The sequence below is a fragment of the Melanerpes formicivorus genome, unplaced genomic scaffold, assembly GCF_026170545.1.
Source record: "Melanerpes formicivorus ecotype bairdi unplaced genomic scaffold, bMelFor1.0.p_v2 SCAF_124, whole genome shotgun sequence".
NCBI classification, from domain to species: domain Eukaryota; kingdom Metazoa; phylum Chordata; class Aves; order Piciformes; family Picidae; genus Melanerpes; species Melanerpes formicivorus.
Window position 1 is genome coordinate 1,130,541 of NW_027142476.1, and position 16,967 is coordinate 1,147,507.

Sequence of the window (16,967 nt, forward strand, 5' to 3'; positions counted from 1 at the left end):
TGTGACACCTCAAGAGGGGGAACCCAACAAGACACAGCAGACAAAGTGTGCACTCTCTGAGTCTGACTAGCTGTCCCTCTGTGGCTGTGTCCCTCTCTGCCTTGCAGGCTCACCATCGAGTTTTGAAGTGTTGCGAACGAGAGCCGCCTCCGGGCTGCTGTTCTACATGGCCCGCATCAACCACGCCGACTTCGCCGCAGTGCAGCTGAGGGACGGCCTGGCCCAACTTCAGCTACGACCTGGGCAGCGGGCAACACCAGCACGGTGGCTGCCAGCACAGTCAGTGATGGCCACTGGCACAAGGTGCTCTGCTCCCTGCTGCTAAATGCTTTGCAGTGCTAACAGCGAGGCTGCTTCCCAGAGCCTCACAGCATGGGCGGGGGGTGGAAGGGACCTCCAGAGATAGGATAGGATAGACTGGAATAGGAATAGGAATAGGAATAGGATAGGAATAGGAATAGGAATAGGAATAGGAATAGGAATAGAATAGAATAGAATAGAAAAGAATAGAATAGAATAGAATAGAATAGAATAGAATAGAATAGAATAGAATAGATAGAGTAGAATAGAATAGGAAGAGAAGAGAAGAGAAGAGAAGAGAAGAGAAGAGAAGAGAAGAGAGAGAGAAGAGAAGAGAAGAGAAGAGAAAAGAGAAGAGAAGAGAAGAGAAGAGGAAGAGAAGAGAGAGAAGAGAAGAGAAGAGAAGAGAAGGAGAAGAGAAGAGAAGAGAAGAGAAGAGAAAGAGAAGAGAAGAGAAGAGAGAGAAGAGAAGAAGTAGAATAGAATAGAATAGAAATTAGAATAGAATAGAATAGAAATAGGAATAGGAATAGGAATAGGAATAGGAATAGGAATAGGAATAGGAATAGGATAGAATAGAATAGGAATAGAGTAGAGTAGAATAGAATAGAATAGAATAGAATAGAAAAGAATAGAATAGAATAGAATAGAATAGAATAAGGAATAGAATAGGAAGAGAAGAGAAAGGAAGAGAAGAGAAGATAATAAGTAGAATAGAATAGAATAGAATAGAATAGAATAGAATAGAATAGAATAGAATAGAAATTAAAATAGAATAGGAATAGGAATAGGAATAGGAATAGGAATAGGAATAGGAATAGGAATAGACATAGCCATAGAATCAATAAGGTTGGAAAATACCTCAAAGATCACCAAACCCAACCTGTCACCACCAAAGACTCCCTGACTACTAAAACCATGACTTCAAGTCATCCAGTCCAACCCCCCTGCCAGAGCAGGAGCAGAGAATCCAGCACAGGTCACACAGAACACATCCAGACAGGGCTGGGAAGGCTCCAGAGCAGGAGACTCCACAACCTCTCTGGGCAGCCTGCTCCAGGGCTCTGGGGAGCCTCACAGTGAAGAAGTTCCTCTTCATGTTGAGGTGGAGCCTCCTGTGCTGCACTTTATATCCATTGCCCCTTGTCCTCTCCCAGCAAGCAAGTGAGCAGAGCCTGGCCCAGAGCAGGTCACCCAGCAGCACATCCTGGCAGGTTTTGAAATGTCTCCAGAGCAGGAGACTCCACAACCTCTCTGGGCAGCCTGCTCCAGGGCTCCAGCACAGCCTCACACCAAAGAAGTTTCTCCTCATGTTGAGGTGGAACTTCCTGGGTTCCAGTTGGTGTCCATTGCCTCTTGTCCTCTCCCAGGACACCACTGCAAAGAGCCAGGAGCAGTGTGGCCAGCAGGAGCAGGGATGGAATTCTGCCCTGTGCTCAGCACTGGGGAGGGCCTCACCTGCAGCACTGTGTGCAGCTCTGGGGCCCTCACTGCAAGTGAGACCTTGAGGTGCTGGAGCAGGTCCAGAGGAGAGCAACCAGCCTGGGGAAGGGACTGGAGGGAAAGTCTGATGAGGAGAGGCTGAGGGAGCTGGGGGTGTTCAGCCTGGAGAAGAGGAGGCTCAGGGGGGACTTTATCACACTGTGCAACTGCCTGAGGGGAAGTTGTAGTCAGGGGAGGGTCAGGCTCTGCTTCCAGACACCTTGTGACAAGAGGAGAGGGCATGGCCTGAAGCTGCACCAGGGAAGGTTTAGGTTGGATATTAGGAACCAATTCTTCATGGAAAGGCTGATTAGGCATTGGGATGGACTGCTCAGGGCGGTGGTGGAGTTGCCATCCCTGGAGGTCTGTAAGCAAAGCTTGGATGCAGCACTTGGTGGCAGGGTTTAGCTGATGTGGTGGTGCTAGGTCATAGGCTGGACTTGCTGAGCTCAGAGCTCTTTTCCAGCCTCAGTAGTTGTGTGGTTCTGTCTGCAAGCTCTCTGTAAGTGCATTGCATCTCTGTGCCCCTGCAGATCAAGGTCAGCCGCAGCAAGCAAGAAGCGACCCTGACGGTGGACGGTGTCTCAAACAGCACGGTCAGCCCCAAGAAGGCTGACATCCTGGATGTGGTGGGCATGCTCTATGTGGGAGGGCTGCCCATTAACTACACAACCAGAAGAATTGGGCCGGTAAGAAGTCTGTTTACGTTCTCTTCAAGTACTTAAGTGTGGTTTAATTGCTGCCAGTGTCCCCCCAGGCTGGCTTTGTTTTGCTTCATTCTGCCGTGTGCTCAGCTCTGCTTAGGACACACCTTGACTACTGTGTCCACTTCTGAGCCCTCTCTCTGATATCCACCTGCATGTGAAAGAGAAGGATTGTTTAATCCCAGATGTAAAACCCCTAACCTCTGCTAAAGTTAGCAAGATAACCTCTAGAAGCAGGAGAGTTGGCCCCAGGGGGCCAAGAAGGCCAAGGGCATCCTGGCCTGCATCAGGAAGAGTGTGGCCAGCAGGAGCAGGGAAGTCCTTGTGCCCTGTGCTCAGCACTGCTTAGGCCACACCTGGAGTCCTGTGTCCAGTTCTGGGCTCCTCAGGTCAAGAAGGACATTGAGAGACTTGAAGGTGTGCAGAGAAGGGCAAGGAGGCTGGGGAGGGGGTCTGGAGCACAGCCCTGTGAGGAGAGGCTGGGGGAGCTGGGGTTGCTTAGCCTGGAGAAGAGGAGGCTCAGGGGAGACCTTCTTGCTCTCTGCAACTCCCTGCAGGGAGGTTGTAGCCAGGTGGGGGTTGGTCTCTTCTCCCAGGCAGCCAGCGGCAGAACAAGAGGACACAGTCTCAAGCTGTGCCAGGGGAGGTTTAGGCTGCATGTTAGGAAGAAAGTTCTTCCCAGCAAGAGAGATTGGCCACTGGAATGTGCTGCCCAGGGAGGTGGTGGAGTCACCATCCCTGAAGGTGTTCAAGAGGGTCTTTTCCAGCCTGGGTTCGGTTCTACTCTCTCCTCTCCTCTCCTCTCCTCTCCTCTCCTCTCCTCTCCTCTCCTCTCCTCTCCTCTCCTCTCCTCTCCTCTCCTCTCCTCTCCGAACCTCTCCGAACCTCTCCGAACCTCTCCGAACCTCTCCGAACCTCTCCGAACCTCTCCTCATGTCCCCTCCATGAAGTCAAGCCCTGGTGACTCAGCTCCCACCCCCCACAGGCAGTGCAATGGCAGATTAGATCCCAGTGGCAGTCAGACAGCAAGGCCCAGCCATTCAGGCTGAGCTCAGCTGCACAGCCCCAGCAGGGCAGCAGGGGACAGGCTCCCAACCTTCCTCCTGAGCATCTCAGCTGCCCCTGCCCAGCTTTCACCTTGTGCCTGCAGGTCACCTACAGCATCGATGGCTGCATCAGAGGCTTCCACATGGCAGAGGCTCCTGTGGACCTGGACCACCCAACCTCCAGCTTCAGGGTTGGGAAGTGCTTTGTCACTGCTCAGCAGGGGACATACTTCGATGGGACAGGCTTTGCCAAAGCAGGTAAGGGGCAGGGGGTCTGCTGCTGGGTAAAAGGGCAGGGAGAGGAGAGATGCTGCTTGCAGAAGCTGCCAGTGCTGCCTGGAGGCAGTGAGATGCAATCCTTGCTTCCAGTCCAGGCTGGGGGATGAGGAGATGGAGAGCAGCCCTGCAGAGAAGGTGCTGGTGGGGGAGAACCTGGGCAGGAGCCAGCAATGGGCACTGGCAGCACAGAAGGCCAAGGGCAGCCAGGCTGCCCTTGGCCTTCTGTGCTGCCAGTGCCCATTGCCAGAGCTGGAGAGGAAATGGCTGCAGGGAGACCTTAGAGCTGCTGTTCAATAGCAGAAGGAGATCCACAGGCAGGCTGGGGAGGGACTGTTCAGAAGGGGCTGTGGGGGTGGGATGAGAGGCAATGGTTTGAAGCTGGAGCAGGGCAGAGTTAGGTTGGGCATCAGGAGGAAGTTCTGCACAGTGAGGGTGGGGAGACACTGGAACAGGCTGCTGAGGGATGTGGTGGAGGCCCCAACCCTGGAGACACTGCAGGTCAAACTTGATGGGCCCCTGAGCAACCTGATCTAGTGGGGCATAGTCAGGAGGTGTTGGGTGACAGGTTGGACTTGATGATCTTGATGGACTTGATGATCTTTGAGGTCTCTTCCAGCCTCATTGATTCTATGTCCCTGCTGAGTGCAGGGGGGGTTGGACAAGATGCCCTTGGAGGGTCCCTTCCACCCTGGTTTCTCTGACCACTTGACACTTGCTGAGCAGTCTTAGTGAGGGGTGGGGTGTGTGGCTTGCTGGCAAGCTCCCTCCCCGAGCACAGCCCCCAGAGGAGTCACTTCCATGGCTTCCCATGAGACCACAGAGTCAGCCAGGTTGGAAGAGACCTCCAAGACCTCCATGTCCAACTGCTCAGCCAAGCCTGTCTCATCAACCAGACCCTGGCACCAAGTGCCTCATCCAGGCTCTTCCTAAAGGCCTCCACTCTGAATTGCCCCACTTCTAGTGTTCATAGAATGCTTGGGGTGGGAAGGGTGTGGTGGTGAATGCTAGGGGGGGGGAAACTTCAACCCCCCCACACTGGGAACTTAAAAATCAGCCAGTTCCACCCCCCTGCTGATGTTCATAGAAGCACAGAATGGTTTCAGTTGGGAAAGGCTTCTAAGATCATTGACCCAAATCACTGACCCAACCCCAGCATGGCCACCAGAGCATAGAACCACAGAGCTGTCAGGGCTGGAAGGGAGCTCAAGGCTCAGCCAGTCCCAACCCCCTGCCATGGGCAGGGACACCTCACACCACAGCAGGTTGCTCACAGCCACCTCCAGCCTGGCTGCAAACACCTCCAGGCAGGAGGCTGCCACCACCTCCCTGGGCAACCTGTGCCAGGCTCTCACCACCCTCCTGGGGAACAACTTCTTCCTCACAGCCAATCTCAATCTACCCATTTCTAGTTCTGCTCCATCTGCCCCAGTCCTATCCCTCCCTGACACCCTCAAAAGTCCCTTCCCAGCTTTTTTGGAGCCCCCTTCAGATACTGGAAGGCCACAAGAAGGTCTCCTCAGAGCCTCCTCCTCTCCAAGCCTCATCCAAGCTTTTCTTGAACCCCTCCAGGGAGGCTGACCCCAGCAGCTCCCCGGGCAGCACATCCCGAGGGCCAGTCTCTCCTGCTGGGAAGAACTCTGTCCATGGGCTGAGGCACTGCTGGCAGCCCTCTTTGGGTGATTATCAGTTGCAGTGTGCTCAGTGCTTCTCTCCATGCATCACTCTTCCCCCTTGTCTCCCCCAGTGGGTGCCTACAGGGTGGGCACAGACCTGCTGGTGGAGCTGGAGTTCCGCACGGCGCGGGGAGAGCGGCGTGCTGCTGGCGGTCAGCAGCCCCAAGATGGATGGGCTTGGCATCGAGATGGTGGATGGCAAGGTGAGTGGCAGGGCAGCTCTGCCTCCTGACTGGGAATGGTTTGGGTGCTCTGCAGGCAGGGTTACCCCCCCCAGGGGTCTGGATGCAGGGTTACTCCCCCAGGGGTCTGGATGCAGGGTCACCACCCCAGGGGTCTGGATGCAGGGTCACCTCCCCAGGGGGTCTGGATGCAGGGTCACCACCCCGGGGGTCTGGATGCAGGGTTACTCCCCCAGGGGTCTGGATGCAGGGTCACCTCCCCAGGGGTCTGGATGCAGGGTTACTCCCCCAGGGGTCTGGATGCAGGGTCACCTCCCCAGGGGTCTGGATGCAGGGTTACTCCCCCAGGGGTCTGGATGCAGGGTCACCACCCCAGAGGGTCAGGATGCAGGGTCACCACCCCAGGGGTCTGGATGCAGGGTTACTCCCCCAGGGGTCTGGATGCAGGGTGACCACCCCAGGGGTCTGGATGCAGGGTTACTCCCCCAGGGGTCTGGATGCAGGGTCACCACCCCAGAGGGTCAGGATGCAGGGTCACCACCCCAGGGGTCTGGATGCAGGGTTACTCCCCCAGGGGTCTGGATGCAGGGTGACCACCCCAGGGGTCTGGATGCAGGGTTACTCCCCCCAGGGGGTCTGGATGCAGGGTGACCACCCCAGGGGTCTGGATGCAGGGTTACTCCCCCAGGGGTCTGGATGCAGAGTTACTCCCCAGGGGTCTGGATGCAGGGTCACCACCCCAGGGGTCTGGATGCAGGGTTACTCCCCAGGGGGTCTGGATGCAGGGTCACCACCCCAGGGGTCTGGATGCAGGGTCACCACCCCAGGGGGTCTGGATGCAGGGTTACTCCCCAGGGGTCTGGATGCAAGGTCACCACCCCAGGGGTCTGGATGCAGGGTTACTCCCCAGGGGTCTGGATGCAGAGTTACTCCCCCAGGGGTCTGGATGCAGGGTTACTCCCCCAGGGGTCTGGATGCAGGGTTACTCCCCCAGGGGTCTGGATGCAGAGTTACTCCCCCAGGGGTCTGGATGCAGGGTTACTCCCCCAGGGGTCTGGATGCAGAGTTACTCCCCCAGGGGTCTGGATGCAGAGTTACTCCCCCAGGGGTCTGGATGCAGGGTTACTCCCCCAGGGGTCTGGATGCAGGGTTACTCCCCCAGGGGTCTGGATGCAGGGTCACCACCCCAGGGGTCTGGATGCAGGGTCACCACCCCAGGGGTCTGGATGCAGAGTTACTCCCCCAGGGGTCTGGATGCAGGGTCACCACCCCAGGGGTCTGGATGCAGGGTCACCACCCCAGGGGTCTGGATGCAGGGTTACTCCCCCAGGGGTCTGGATGCAGGGTTACTCCCCCAGGGGTCTGGATGCAGAGTTACTCCCCCAGGGGGTCTGGATGCAGAGTTACTCCCCAGGGGTCTGGATGCAGAGTTACTCCCCCAGGGGTCTGGATGCAGGGTCACCTCCCCAGGGGTCTGGATGCAGGGTCACCACCCCAGGGGATGATCTCTGCTCTGCACTCTCTCCCCAGGTGATGTTCCACGTTGACAACGGTGCAGGCAGGTTCTCTGCTGTCTATGAGCCCGAGGCAGCAGGCAGCCTGTGTGATGGGCAGTGGCACAAGGTGGTGGCCAAGAAGATCAAGCACCGTTTGGAGCTGACTGTGGATGGCAGGCAGGTGGAAGGGAGCAGCCCACACACGGCCTCCACCTCGGCAGACACCAACGACCCTCTCTTTGTTGGAGGATACCCTGGTGAGCACTACCCACACAATGATGCTTTGCCTCTCCTCCAGCAGCTCTGCTCCGGGGGTGTTTCCAATGCCCTGCAGGCTGGAGTGCTAGAGGGGATGGAGGAGGCTGTGCAGCTGTGTCCCAGCTGCTGGGGGAGCTTGCATCTCCATCCTGCTCCATTGCAGAGCAGCTCCTGCAGCACCAAGGGACTCCACCTGCTGGGGGTTGGGCTCTTCACACCTGCAACAGGTGACAGAAAAGAGGCAATGGCCTCAGGCTGTGCCAGGGGAGGCTCAGGTTGGAGATTAGGAACAATCTTTGCTGGCTTTGCTTGCCCCAGGGAGCAGTGCTGGGTCCCAGCCTGTTCAATATCTTTATTGATGATCTGGATGAGGGCATTGAGTCCATCAGCAGTAAGTTTGCAGATGACAGCAAGCTGGGGGCAGGAGTTGATCTGCTGGAGGGTAGAGAGGCTCTGCAGAGGGACCTTGCCAGGCTGGGCAGATGGGCAGAGGCCAAGGGCAGGAGATTGAACACATCCAAGTGCCAGGTGCTGCACATTGGCCACAGCAACCCCAGGCAGTGCTACAGGCTGGGGTCAGAGTGGCTGAGAGCAGCCAGGCAGAGAGGGACCTGGGGGTAGTGGATAAGAGTAGGCTGAACATGAGCCTGCAGTGTGCCCAGGGGGACAAGAGGGCCAATGGCATCCTGGCCTGCATCAGGAAGAGTGTGGCCAGCAGGAGCAGGGAGGTCATTCTGCCCCTGGACACTGCACTGCTTAGGCCACACCTTGAGTCCTGTGTCCAGTTCTGGGCTCCTCAGTTTAGGAAGGAGGTTGACTTGCTGGAAGGTGTCCAGAGAAGGGCAACAAAGTTGGTGAGGGGTCTGGAGCACAGCCCTGTGAGGAGAGGCTGAGGGAGCTGGGGTTGCTTAGCCTGGAGAAGAGGAGGCTCAGGGGAGACCTTGCTGTCTGCTACTACCTGAGGGGAGGTTGTAGCCTGGTGGGGGTTGGTCTCTTCTCCCAGGCAGCCAGCAGCAGAACAAGAGGACACAGTCTCAAGCTGTGCCAGGGGAGGTTTAGGTTGGATGTTAGGAGGAAGTTCTACACAGAGAGAGTGATTGCCCATTGGAATGTGCTGCCCAGGGAGGTGGTGGAGTCACCATCCCTGGAGGTGTTCAGGAGGAGACTTGCTGGGGTGCTTGGTGCCATGGGTTAGTTGTTTAGGTGGTGTTGGATTGGTTGATGGGTTGGACTCGATGATCTTGAAGGTCTCTTCCAACCTGGTCTATTCTATGCATTCTATGTAATCTCTTCCCAGCAAGGGCTCTCAGGCACTGTCCCAGGCTGCCCAGGGAGGTGCTGCAGTCCCCAGCCCTGGAGGGGTTTAGATGGATGTGGTGCTGGGGGCTGTGGGGTAGTGGCAGTGGCTCAGCAGCAGGGCTGGGGCTGTGAGCTCTGGGCAGCTGGCACAGCTGTGGCTGCCCCTTCCCTGGAGCTGCTCAGGGCCAGGCTGGATGAGGGCTTGGGAAACCTGGGCTGGTGGGAGGTGTCCCTGCATGTGGCAGGGCAGTTGGATCTGAGAGATCTTCAAGGTCCCTTCCAACCTAAGCCACTCTGTGAATGAATCTATGGATCTCAAAGGTCTCTTCCAACCTCAGCTGTCCTCTGATTCCATGATTCCCAGCCCCCCCTGCCCAGTTTCACATGCAGGCAGTGTCACAGAGGGGCACAAAGGCTCTGTGGCTGCTGCTGCCCACAGCCTCCCTCCCTTTTAAGGCTCTGCTCAGCAGCAGCAGTTACATTTGAATAGCAACAGCGTTTGGCAGGCTGAGATTCCACTTTACAATGGCAGTGAAGAGCGGATCCATGCCCTGGGGCCAGGCACTCTGTGTGGAAATCAGCCTATAAAGCTTGAGGAGCTGTGGACAGCAGTGCCCAGAGAGGAGGCTGAGGGAGACCTCCTTGCTCTCTGCAGCTCCCTGAAGGGAGGTTGGAGTGAGGAGGGGACAGCCTCTGCTCCTTGGTGGCAAGGGACAGGAGCAGAGGAGAGGAGGGGACAGCCTCTGCTCCTTGGTGGCAAGGGACAGGAGCAGAGGAGAGGAGGGGACAGCCTCTGCTCCTTGGTGGCAAGGGACAGGAGCAGAGGAGAGGAGGGGACAGCCTCTGCTCCTTGGTGGCAAGGGGCAGGAGCAGAGGAGAGGAGGGGACAGCCTCTGCTCCTTGGTGGCAAGGGGCAGGAATAGAGGAGAGGAGGGGACAGCCTCTGCTCCTTGGTGGCAAGGGGCAGGAATAGAGGAGAGGAGGGGACAGCCTCTGCTCCTTGGTGGCAAGGGACAGGAGCAGAGGAGAGGAGGGGACAGCCTCTGCTCCTTGGTGGCAAGGGGCAGGAGCAGAGGCAATGGCTCCAAGCTGCCCCAGGGGAGGCTGAGGCTGGATGTGAGGCTGCACTGGGAGGGCTCTCAGACACTGGAAGAGGCTGCCCAGGGCAGTGCTGGAGTCCCCATCCAGCTCTGGGCTCCCCAGCTCAGGAGGGACAGGGATCTGCTGGAGAGGGTCCAAGGGAGGCTCCAAGGATGCTGAAGGGACTGCAGCACTGCCTGGGGAGGAGAGGCTGAGAGCCCTGGGGCTGTTCAGTCTGGAGAGGAGAAGGCTGAGAGGGATCTGATCAATGGCTATCAATAGCTGAGGGCTGGGGGTCAGGAGGGGACAGGGACAGACTCTGCTCAGCTGCACCCTGGGATAGGCCAAGGGTCAGTGGATGGAAGCTGCAGCACAGGAAGCTCCACCTCAACATGAGGAGGAACTTCTGCACTGTGAGGGTCCCAGAGCCCTGGAGCAGGCTGCCCAGAGAGGTTGTGGAGTCTCCTGCTCTGGAGCCTTCCCAGCCCTGTCTGGATGTGTTCTGTGTGACCTGTGCTGGATTCTCTGCTCCTGCTCTGGCAGGGGTTGGACTGGAAGCTCTCCAGAGGTCCCTTCCAACCCCTAACACCCTGTGAGCTGTGAGCTGTGAACACCCCTGGGGCTGTTCCAGCAGCATGGGCCTGGCACCTAGGGCCATGGTTTGGTGCTGACCCTGCAGTGCTGGGTTGAGGGCTGGGCTGGGTGAGCTTGGAGTTCTCTTCCAACTGGCTGTGTGCTGAGGGGACACCATCTGTTTCTGATGCACATCTTCCCATACTCTGCTGGGGGCTAAAGGGGAAGAAAACTATTGGCATTTTCTACTCAGTTCTCTGGGAGCCCCTGAGAGAAATTGCTTCATGTAACTGAAGAGCATGCAGAGCTCTCCCCCTTCCCCTAAGCTGACAGTGAATGCCAGACTCCATCTGCTCAGGGGCAATCAATAAGTTTGATCCAGCAGAAATTAACCTGCTGAAGACACAGCTAAGATGTCTGCAAAGCAATGGACTGGCTGTGTCCCTCCAGTCTGTAAACAGAAAGGGGTCTGCAGTGTGGGGCTGAGGGGAAGATGCCTCTGCAGCCAGTTCCCAGGTTCATCACAGTCTCACCAAGGCTGGAAGAGACCTCAAAGATCATCAAGTCCAAGCTGTCACCACAGACCTCATGACTAAACCATGGCACCAAGTGCCACATCCAATCCCCTCTTCAACACCTCCAGGGATGGGGACTCCACCACCTCCCTGGGCAGCACATCCCAGTGGCCAAAAACTCTCCCTGGGAAGAACTTTCTCCTCACCTCCAGCCTGAACCTCCCCTGGCACAGCTTGAGACTGTGTCCTCTTGTTCTGCTGCTGCCTGCCTGGCAGAAGAGACCAACCCCCACCTGGCTACAACCTCCCTGCAGGGAGTTGCAGAGAGCAAGAAGGTCTCCCCTGAGCCTCCTCTTCTGCAGGCTAAGCAACCCCAGCTCCCTCAGCCTCTCCTCACAGGGCTGTGCTCCAGACCCCTCCCCAGCCTCCTTGCCCTTCTCTGGACACCTTCAAGTCTCTCAATGTCCTTCTTGACCTGAGGAGCCCAGAACTGGACACAGGACTCAAGGGGTGGCCTAAGCAGTGCTGAGCACAGGGCACAAGGACTTCCCTGCTCCTGCTGGCCACACTCTTCCTGATGCAGGCCAGGATGCCCTTGGCCTTCTAGGCCCCCTGGGCACACTGCTGGCTCATGTTCAGCCTACCATCAACCAGTACCCCCAGGTCCCTCTCTGCCTGGCTGCTCTCAGCCACTCTGACCCCAGCCTGTAGCACTGCCTGGGGTTGCTGTGGCCAAAGTGCAGCCCCTGGCACTTGGACTTGTTGAATGCCATCCTGTTGGCCTCTGCCCATCTGTCCAGCCTGGCAAGGTCCCTCTGCAGAGCCCTTCAGCCCTCTAACTGACCAACATCTGCTCCCAGCTTGCTGTCATCTGCAAATTTGCTGCTGATGGACTCAATGCCCTCCTCCAGATTATCAATAAAGATATTGAACAGGCTGGGGCCCAGCACTGCTCCCTGGGGCACACCACTGGTGCCTGGCTGCCAGCTGGCTGTGGCACCATTCACCACCACTCTCTGGGCTCAGCCTCCAGCCAGCTCCTAACCCAGCTCAGAGAGCTGCTGTCCAAGCCAGGGGCTGACAGCTTGGCCAGGAGTTTGCTGTGGGGGATGGTGGCAAAGGCCTTGCTGCAGTCCACCCTGCTTGGGGTGGGAAGGGTGTGGTGGTGAATGCTGGGGGGGGAACTTCAACCCCCCCACGCTGGGAACTTAAAAATCAGCCAGTTCCACACACACACACCCCCACTGCTGATGTTCATGGAACCACAGAATGGTTTCAGTTGGGAAAGGCTTCCAAGATCATTGACCCAAATCACTGACCCAACCCCAGCATGGCCACCAGAACTGTCAGGGCTGGAAGGGAGCTCAAGGCTCAGCCAGTCCCAACCCCCTGCCATGGGCAGGGACACCTCACACCACAGCAGGTTGCTCACAGCCACATCCAGCCTGGCTGCAAACACCTCCAGGCAGGAGGCTTCCACCACCTCCCTGGGCAACCTGTGCCAGGCTCTCACCACCCTCCTGGGCAACAACTTCTTCCTCACAGCCAATCTCAATCTCCCCATTTCTAGTTCTGCTCCATCTCCCCCCAGTCCTATCCCTCCCTGACACCCTCACAAGTCCCTCCCCAGCTTTCTTGGAGCCCCCTGCAGATCCTGCAAGGCCACAATGAGGTCTCCTGGGAGCCTTCTCCTCTCCAGCCTGCACAACCCCAACTCCCTCAGTCTGTCCTCACAGCAGAGCAGCTCCAGCCCTCTGCTCTTCCTCCTGGCCCTTCTCTGGACACCTTCCAGCCCCTCCAGATCCTTCCTGGCACAGAGGCTCCAGCACTGGCCCCAGAGCTGCAGCTGTGGTCTCAGCAGAGTGGAGCAGAGAGGGAGTGCCACAGCCACACATTTCTTGAGCACCTCCAGGGCTGGGGACTCCACCACCTCCCTGGGCAGCCTCTTCCACTCCCTGACCACTCTTGCAGCAATGAATTGTTTCCTCATCTCCAACCTCCCCCTCCCCTGGCACATTTTCAGGCCATTTCCTCTCCTTCTGTCCCCTGATGCTGGGGAGAGGAGTCCTGGCAGTTGCTTTTCTGCCAGTGGTTTTTCCTCCCATGCCAGTGTGTGGTACAGTGGCTCCAGAATGTCCACTCCCAAGCTTCAGAGCATTGTCAGAGCTACTCTGGATGCTAGGCTATGAGAGTTGGAGAGCAGCCACAGTGACTGTCAACAGCTTTGTGCCAGGAGGAAAACAGCTTTGTGGCAGCCTTCTTGTAACAGAAAAACCCCAACCCAGACCAACCCAAAGCAGCAGATTCTGAGCCAGCAGTGTGCCCAGGGGGCCAAGAAGGCCAAGGGCATCCTGGCCTGCATCAGGAAGAGTGTGGCCAGCAGGAGCAGGGAAGTCCTTGTGCCCTGTGCTCAGCACTGCTTAGGCCACACCTTGAGTCCTGTGTCCAGTTCTGGGCTCCTCAGTTTCAGAAGGACATTGAGAGACTTGAAGGTGTCCAGAGAAGGGCAAGGAGGCTGGGGAGGGGTCTGGAGCACAGCCCTGTGAGGAGAGGCTGAGAGAGCTGGCGGATGTGCTAGCTAGGCCACTCTCCATCATTTTCCTCCAGTCCTGGCTCACAGGTGAGGTCCCAGATGACTGGAAACTGGCCAACGTGGTCCCCATCCACAAGAAGGGTCGGATGGAGGAACCTGGAAACTACAGGCCAGTCAGCCTGACCTCAGTGCCAGGGAAAGTGATGGAGCAGATTATCCTGGCAGCAATAACTGCGCACCTGAAGGATGGCCAAGGGCTCAGGTCCAGCCAACATGGATTCAGGAAGGGCAGATCCTGCCTCTCCAACCTGATCTCTTTCTATGATCAGGTGACCCGCCTGGTAGATGTGGGGAGGCCTGTGGATGTGGTCTACCTAGACTTCAGCAAGGCCTTTGACACCGTCCCCCACAGCAAACTGCTGACTAAGCTGTCAGCCCGTGGCTTGGACCACTACACTCTGTGCTGGGTTAGGAACTGGCTGGAGGGCCGGGCCCAGAGAGTGGTCGTGAACGGTGCCGCATCCAGCTGGAGGCCAGTCACCAGTGGTGTGCCCCAGGGATCAGTGCTGGGCCCTGTCCTCTTCAACATATTCGTTGATGATCTGGATGAAGGGGTAGAGTCAGTCATCAGCAAGTTTGCAGATGACACAAAGTTAGGGGCAGATGTTAGTCAATTAGAGGGTAGAAAGGCTCTGCAGAGGGACCTCGACCGACTGGAAAGATGGGCAGAGTCCAATGGGATGTCATTCAACAAGTCCAAGTGCCGAGTGCTGCACTTTGGCTACGGCAATCCCATGCAGAGCTATAGGCTGGGGTCGGAGTGGCTGGAGAGCTCCCAGACAGAGAGGGACCTGGGTGTGCTGATCGACAGCCACCTGAATATGAGCCAGCAGTGTGCCCAGGTGGCCAGGAGGGCCAATAGCATTCTGGCCTGCATTAGGAAGAGTGTGGCCAGCAGGAGCAGGGAGGTCATAGTGCCCCTGTACTCTGCTCTGGTTAGGCCGCACCTTGAGTCCTGTGTCCAGTTCTGGGCTCCTCAGTTTAAGAAGGACATTGAGACACTTGAGCGTGTCCAGAGAAGGGCAACAAGGCTGGTGAGAGGCCTTGAACACAAGCCCTATGAGGAGAGGCTGAGGGAGCTGGGATTGTTTAGCCTGGAGAAGAGGAGGCTCAGGGGTGACCTTATTGCCCTCTACAACTACCTGAAGGGTGGTTGTAGCCAGGAGGGAGTTGGCCTCTTCTCCCAGGCAACCAGCACCAGAACAAGGGGACACAGTCTCAAGCTGCACCAGGGGAGGTTCAGACTCGAGGTGAGGAGGAAGTTCTTCACCGAGCGAGTCATTCGTCATTGGAATGGGTTGCCCAGGGAGGTGGTTGAGTCATCGACCCTGGAGGCGTTCAAGGGGAGATTGGACGTGGCACTTGGTGCCATGGTCTAGTCATGGGGTCTGCGGTGTCAGGTTGGACTCGATGATCCTCGAGGTCCTTTCCAACCTGGGTGATACTGTGATACTGTGATAACCTGCAAAGAGCAGTGTGGAGGGATGGTGTCAGACTGGGCTTGGGCTCTCCCAGCCCTCTTCAGGCTTCCCCTGGCTGCCTGAACTGAGGGCACAGAGAGCTGTCTCAGCAGGTTTGCTGAGCAGTGCCTGACCCCCCTCAGCCTGTGCTGCCATGCAGTGTGACCTGGCCAGGGCTGAGAGCTTAGCAAGGAGAAATCCAATGAAATACAGCCAGGAGAGGTGTAAGGTCCTGCCCCTGGGCAAGAACAACCCCATGGACCAGCACAGGTTGGAGAGCAGCTCTGGGAGTGCTGGAGGTGTCCCTGCCCATGGCAGAGGGGCTGGAGCTGGGTGATCTTGAAGGTCCCTTCCAGCCCAAACCATTCCAGGAGTCTGTGTGTGCATCCTTTGGCCATTTCCCTTCATCTCCTCTGTGTCCCATGGGCTGCATGGTGTACAGCATCACCTGAAATGTGTGCCCAGGGGACCAGGAAAGCCAAAGGCCTCCTGGCTGGGATCAGCAGTGCTGTGCCCAGCAGCAGCAGGGAGGGGATTGTCCCCTGGGGGGGCCACACCTGGAGTGCTGTGCCCAGTTCTGGGCAGCTCAACACAAGAGAGCTGTGGAGGTGCTGGAGCCAGGGCAGAGCAGGGCAAGGAAGCTGGGAAGGGCCTGGGGAAGGAATCTGATGGAGAGCAGCTGAAGGAGCTGGGGATGGTTAGTGTGAAAGAGAGGAGGCTGAGGGGAGACCTCCTGGCTGTCTACAGCTCCCTGAGAGGAGGCTGTGGAGAGGCTGCTGCTGGTCTCTGCTCACAGGGAATTAGTGACAGACCAAGAGGGAATGGCCTCAAGCTGCCCCTGGGGAAGTTCAGACTGGACAGTGGGAAACATCTTCCCCAGCAAGAGTGGTCAGGGGCTGGGATGTGCTGCCCAGGGAGGTGGTGGAGTCCCCAGGCCTGGCTGTGTTTCAGGGTGGTTTGGATGTGGTGCTTGGGGCTCTGGTTCAGGGCTGAGCCTTGCAGAGCAGGGCTCTGGGCTGGACTTGGTGATCCTGAGGCTCTGCTCCAGCCTGAATGCTGCTGTGAGTCTGTGGCTGTGTGTCCAGGTTCTGGCAGTGTCATCCTGGGGCAGCACAGGGGAAGAAGCCTCCACTGCCCCCCCTGGCACAGCCACTGAGCACATCCCTCCACCCTGATTGCCATTTCTGCAGTGAAGAGCTCATGAAGCACTGAGGTGCTGCTTGGGGCCTGCCCTGCAGGACTCTGGAAGAGCTGCCAAGGACTAACAGCTCACCTTCTGCCTCTGTGTTCCTCTCCTCCAGACGGCGTGACCCAGCTGGGGCTGACCACCAGCATCCCTTTCAGAGGCTGCATTCGATTCCTGAAGCTGACCAAGGGCACTGCTAAGCCTCAGGAGGTGAACTTCAGCAGGGCCCTGGAGCTGAAGGGGGTGCAGCCCCTGTCGTGTCCTGCAGACTGAGGGGCACCCAGCAGCCCTGGGGCTCTTCATGTAAGCACAGAAAGCCACCCAGGGAATGACAGCTGACTGTCTATGCCTTGCATCCACAATAAAATGTCTTCATGCAAGGGGGCTCTGCTGTGTTCACTGGGGGAGCTCCCTGGGGTGCCCTTGGTAGCCTGGTAGCTCCCTGGGGTGTCTTTGATAGCCTGGTAGCTCCCTGGGGTGCCCTTGGTAGCCTGGGAGCTCCCTGGGGTGTCTTTGATAGCCTGGTAGCTCCCTGGGGTGCCCTTGGTAGCCTGGGAGCTCCCTGGGGTGTCTTTGATAGCCTGGTAGCTCCCTGGGGTGCCCTTGGTAGCCTGGGAGCTCCCTGGGGTGTCTTTGATAGCCTGGTAGCTCCCTGGGGTGCCCTTGGTAGCCTGGTAGCTCCCTGGGGTGCCTCATTAGCCTGGTAGCTCCCTGGGGTGCCTCATTAGCCTGGGAGCTCCCTGGGGTGTCTCATTAGCCTGGTAGCTCCCTGGGGTGCCTCATTAGCCTGGGAGCTCCCTGGGGTGTCTCATTAGCCTGGTAGCTCCCTGGGGTGCCTCAT

At 57.6% G+C, this 16,967-nt stretch overlaps 1 protein-coding gene across 1 annotated transcript in view; it reads left to right on the plus strand.

The window, feature by feature from the left end:
• Nucleotides 1–16,498, plus strand: part of LAMA2 (laminin subunit alpha 2) — a 252,291-nt gene extending 235,793 nt beyond the window's left edge. The window contains 10 exon segments of the mRNA XM_068167889.1: nucleotides 108–123; nucleotides 125–220; nucleotides 222–248; nucleotides 250–303; nucleotides 2,316–2,471; nucleotides 3,637–3,790; nucleotides 5,556–5,614; nucleotides 5,616–5,687; nucleotides 7,197–7,419; nucleotides 16,242–16,498. Of these exon segments, the coding sequence (XP_068023990.1) occupies nucleotides 108–123; nucleotides 125–220; nucleotides 222–248; nucleotides 250–303; nucleotides 2,316–2,471; nucleotides 3,637–3,790; nucleotides 5,556–5,614; nucleotides 5,616–5,687; nucleotides 7,197–7,419; nucleotides 16,242–16,399 (1,015 nt within the window). The 3' untranslated portion in view covers nucleotides 16,400–16,498.
• The last annotated feature ends 469 nt before the right edge of the window (nucleotides 16,499–16,967 follow it).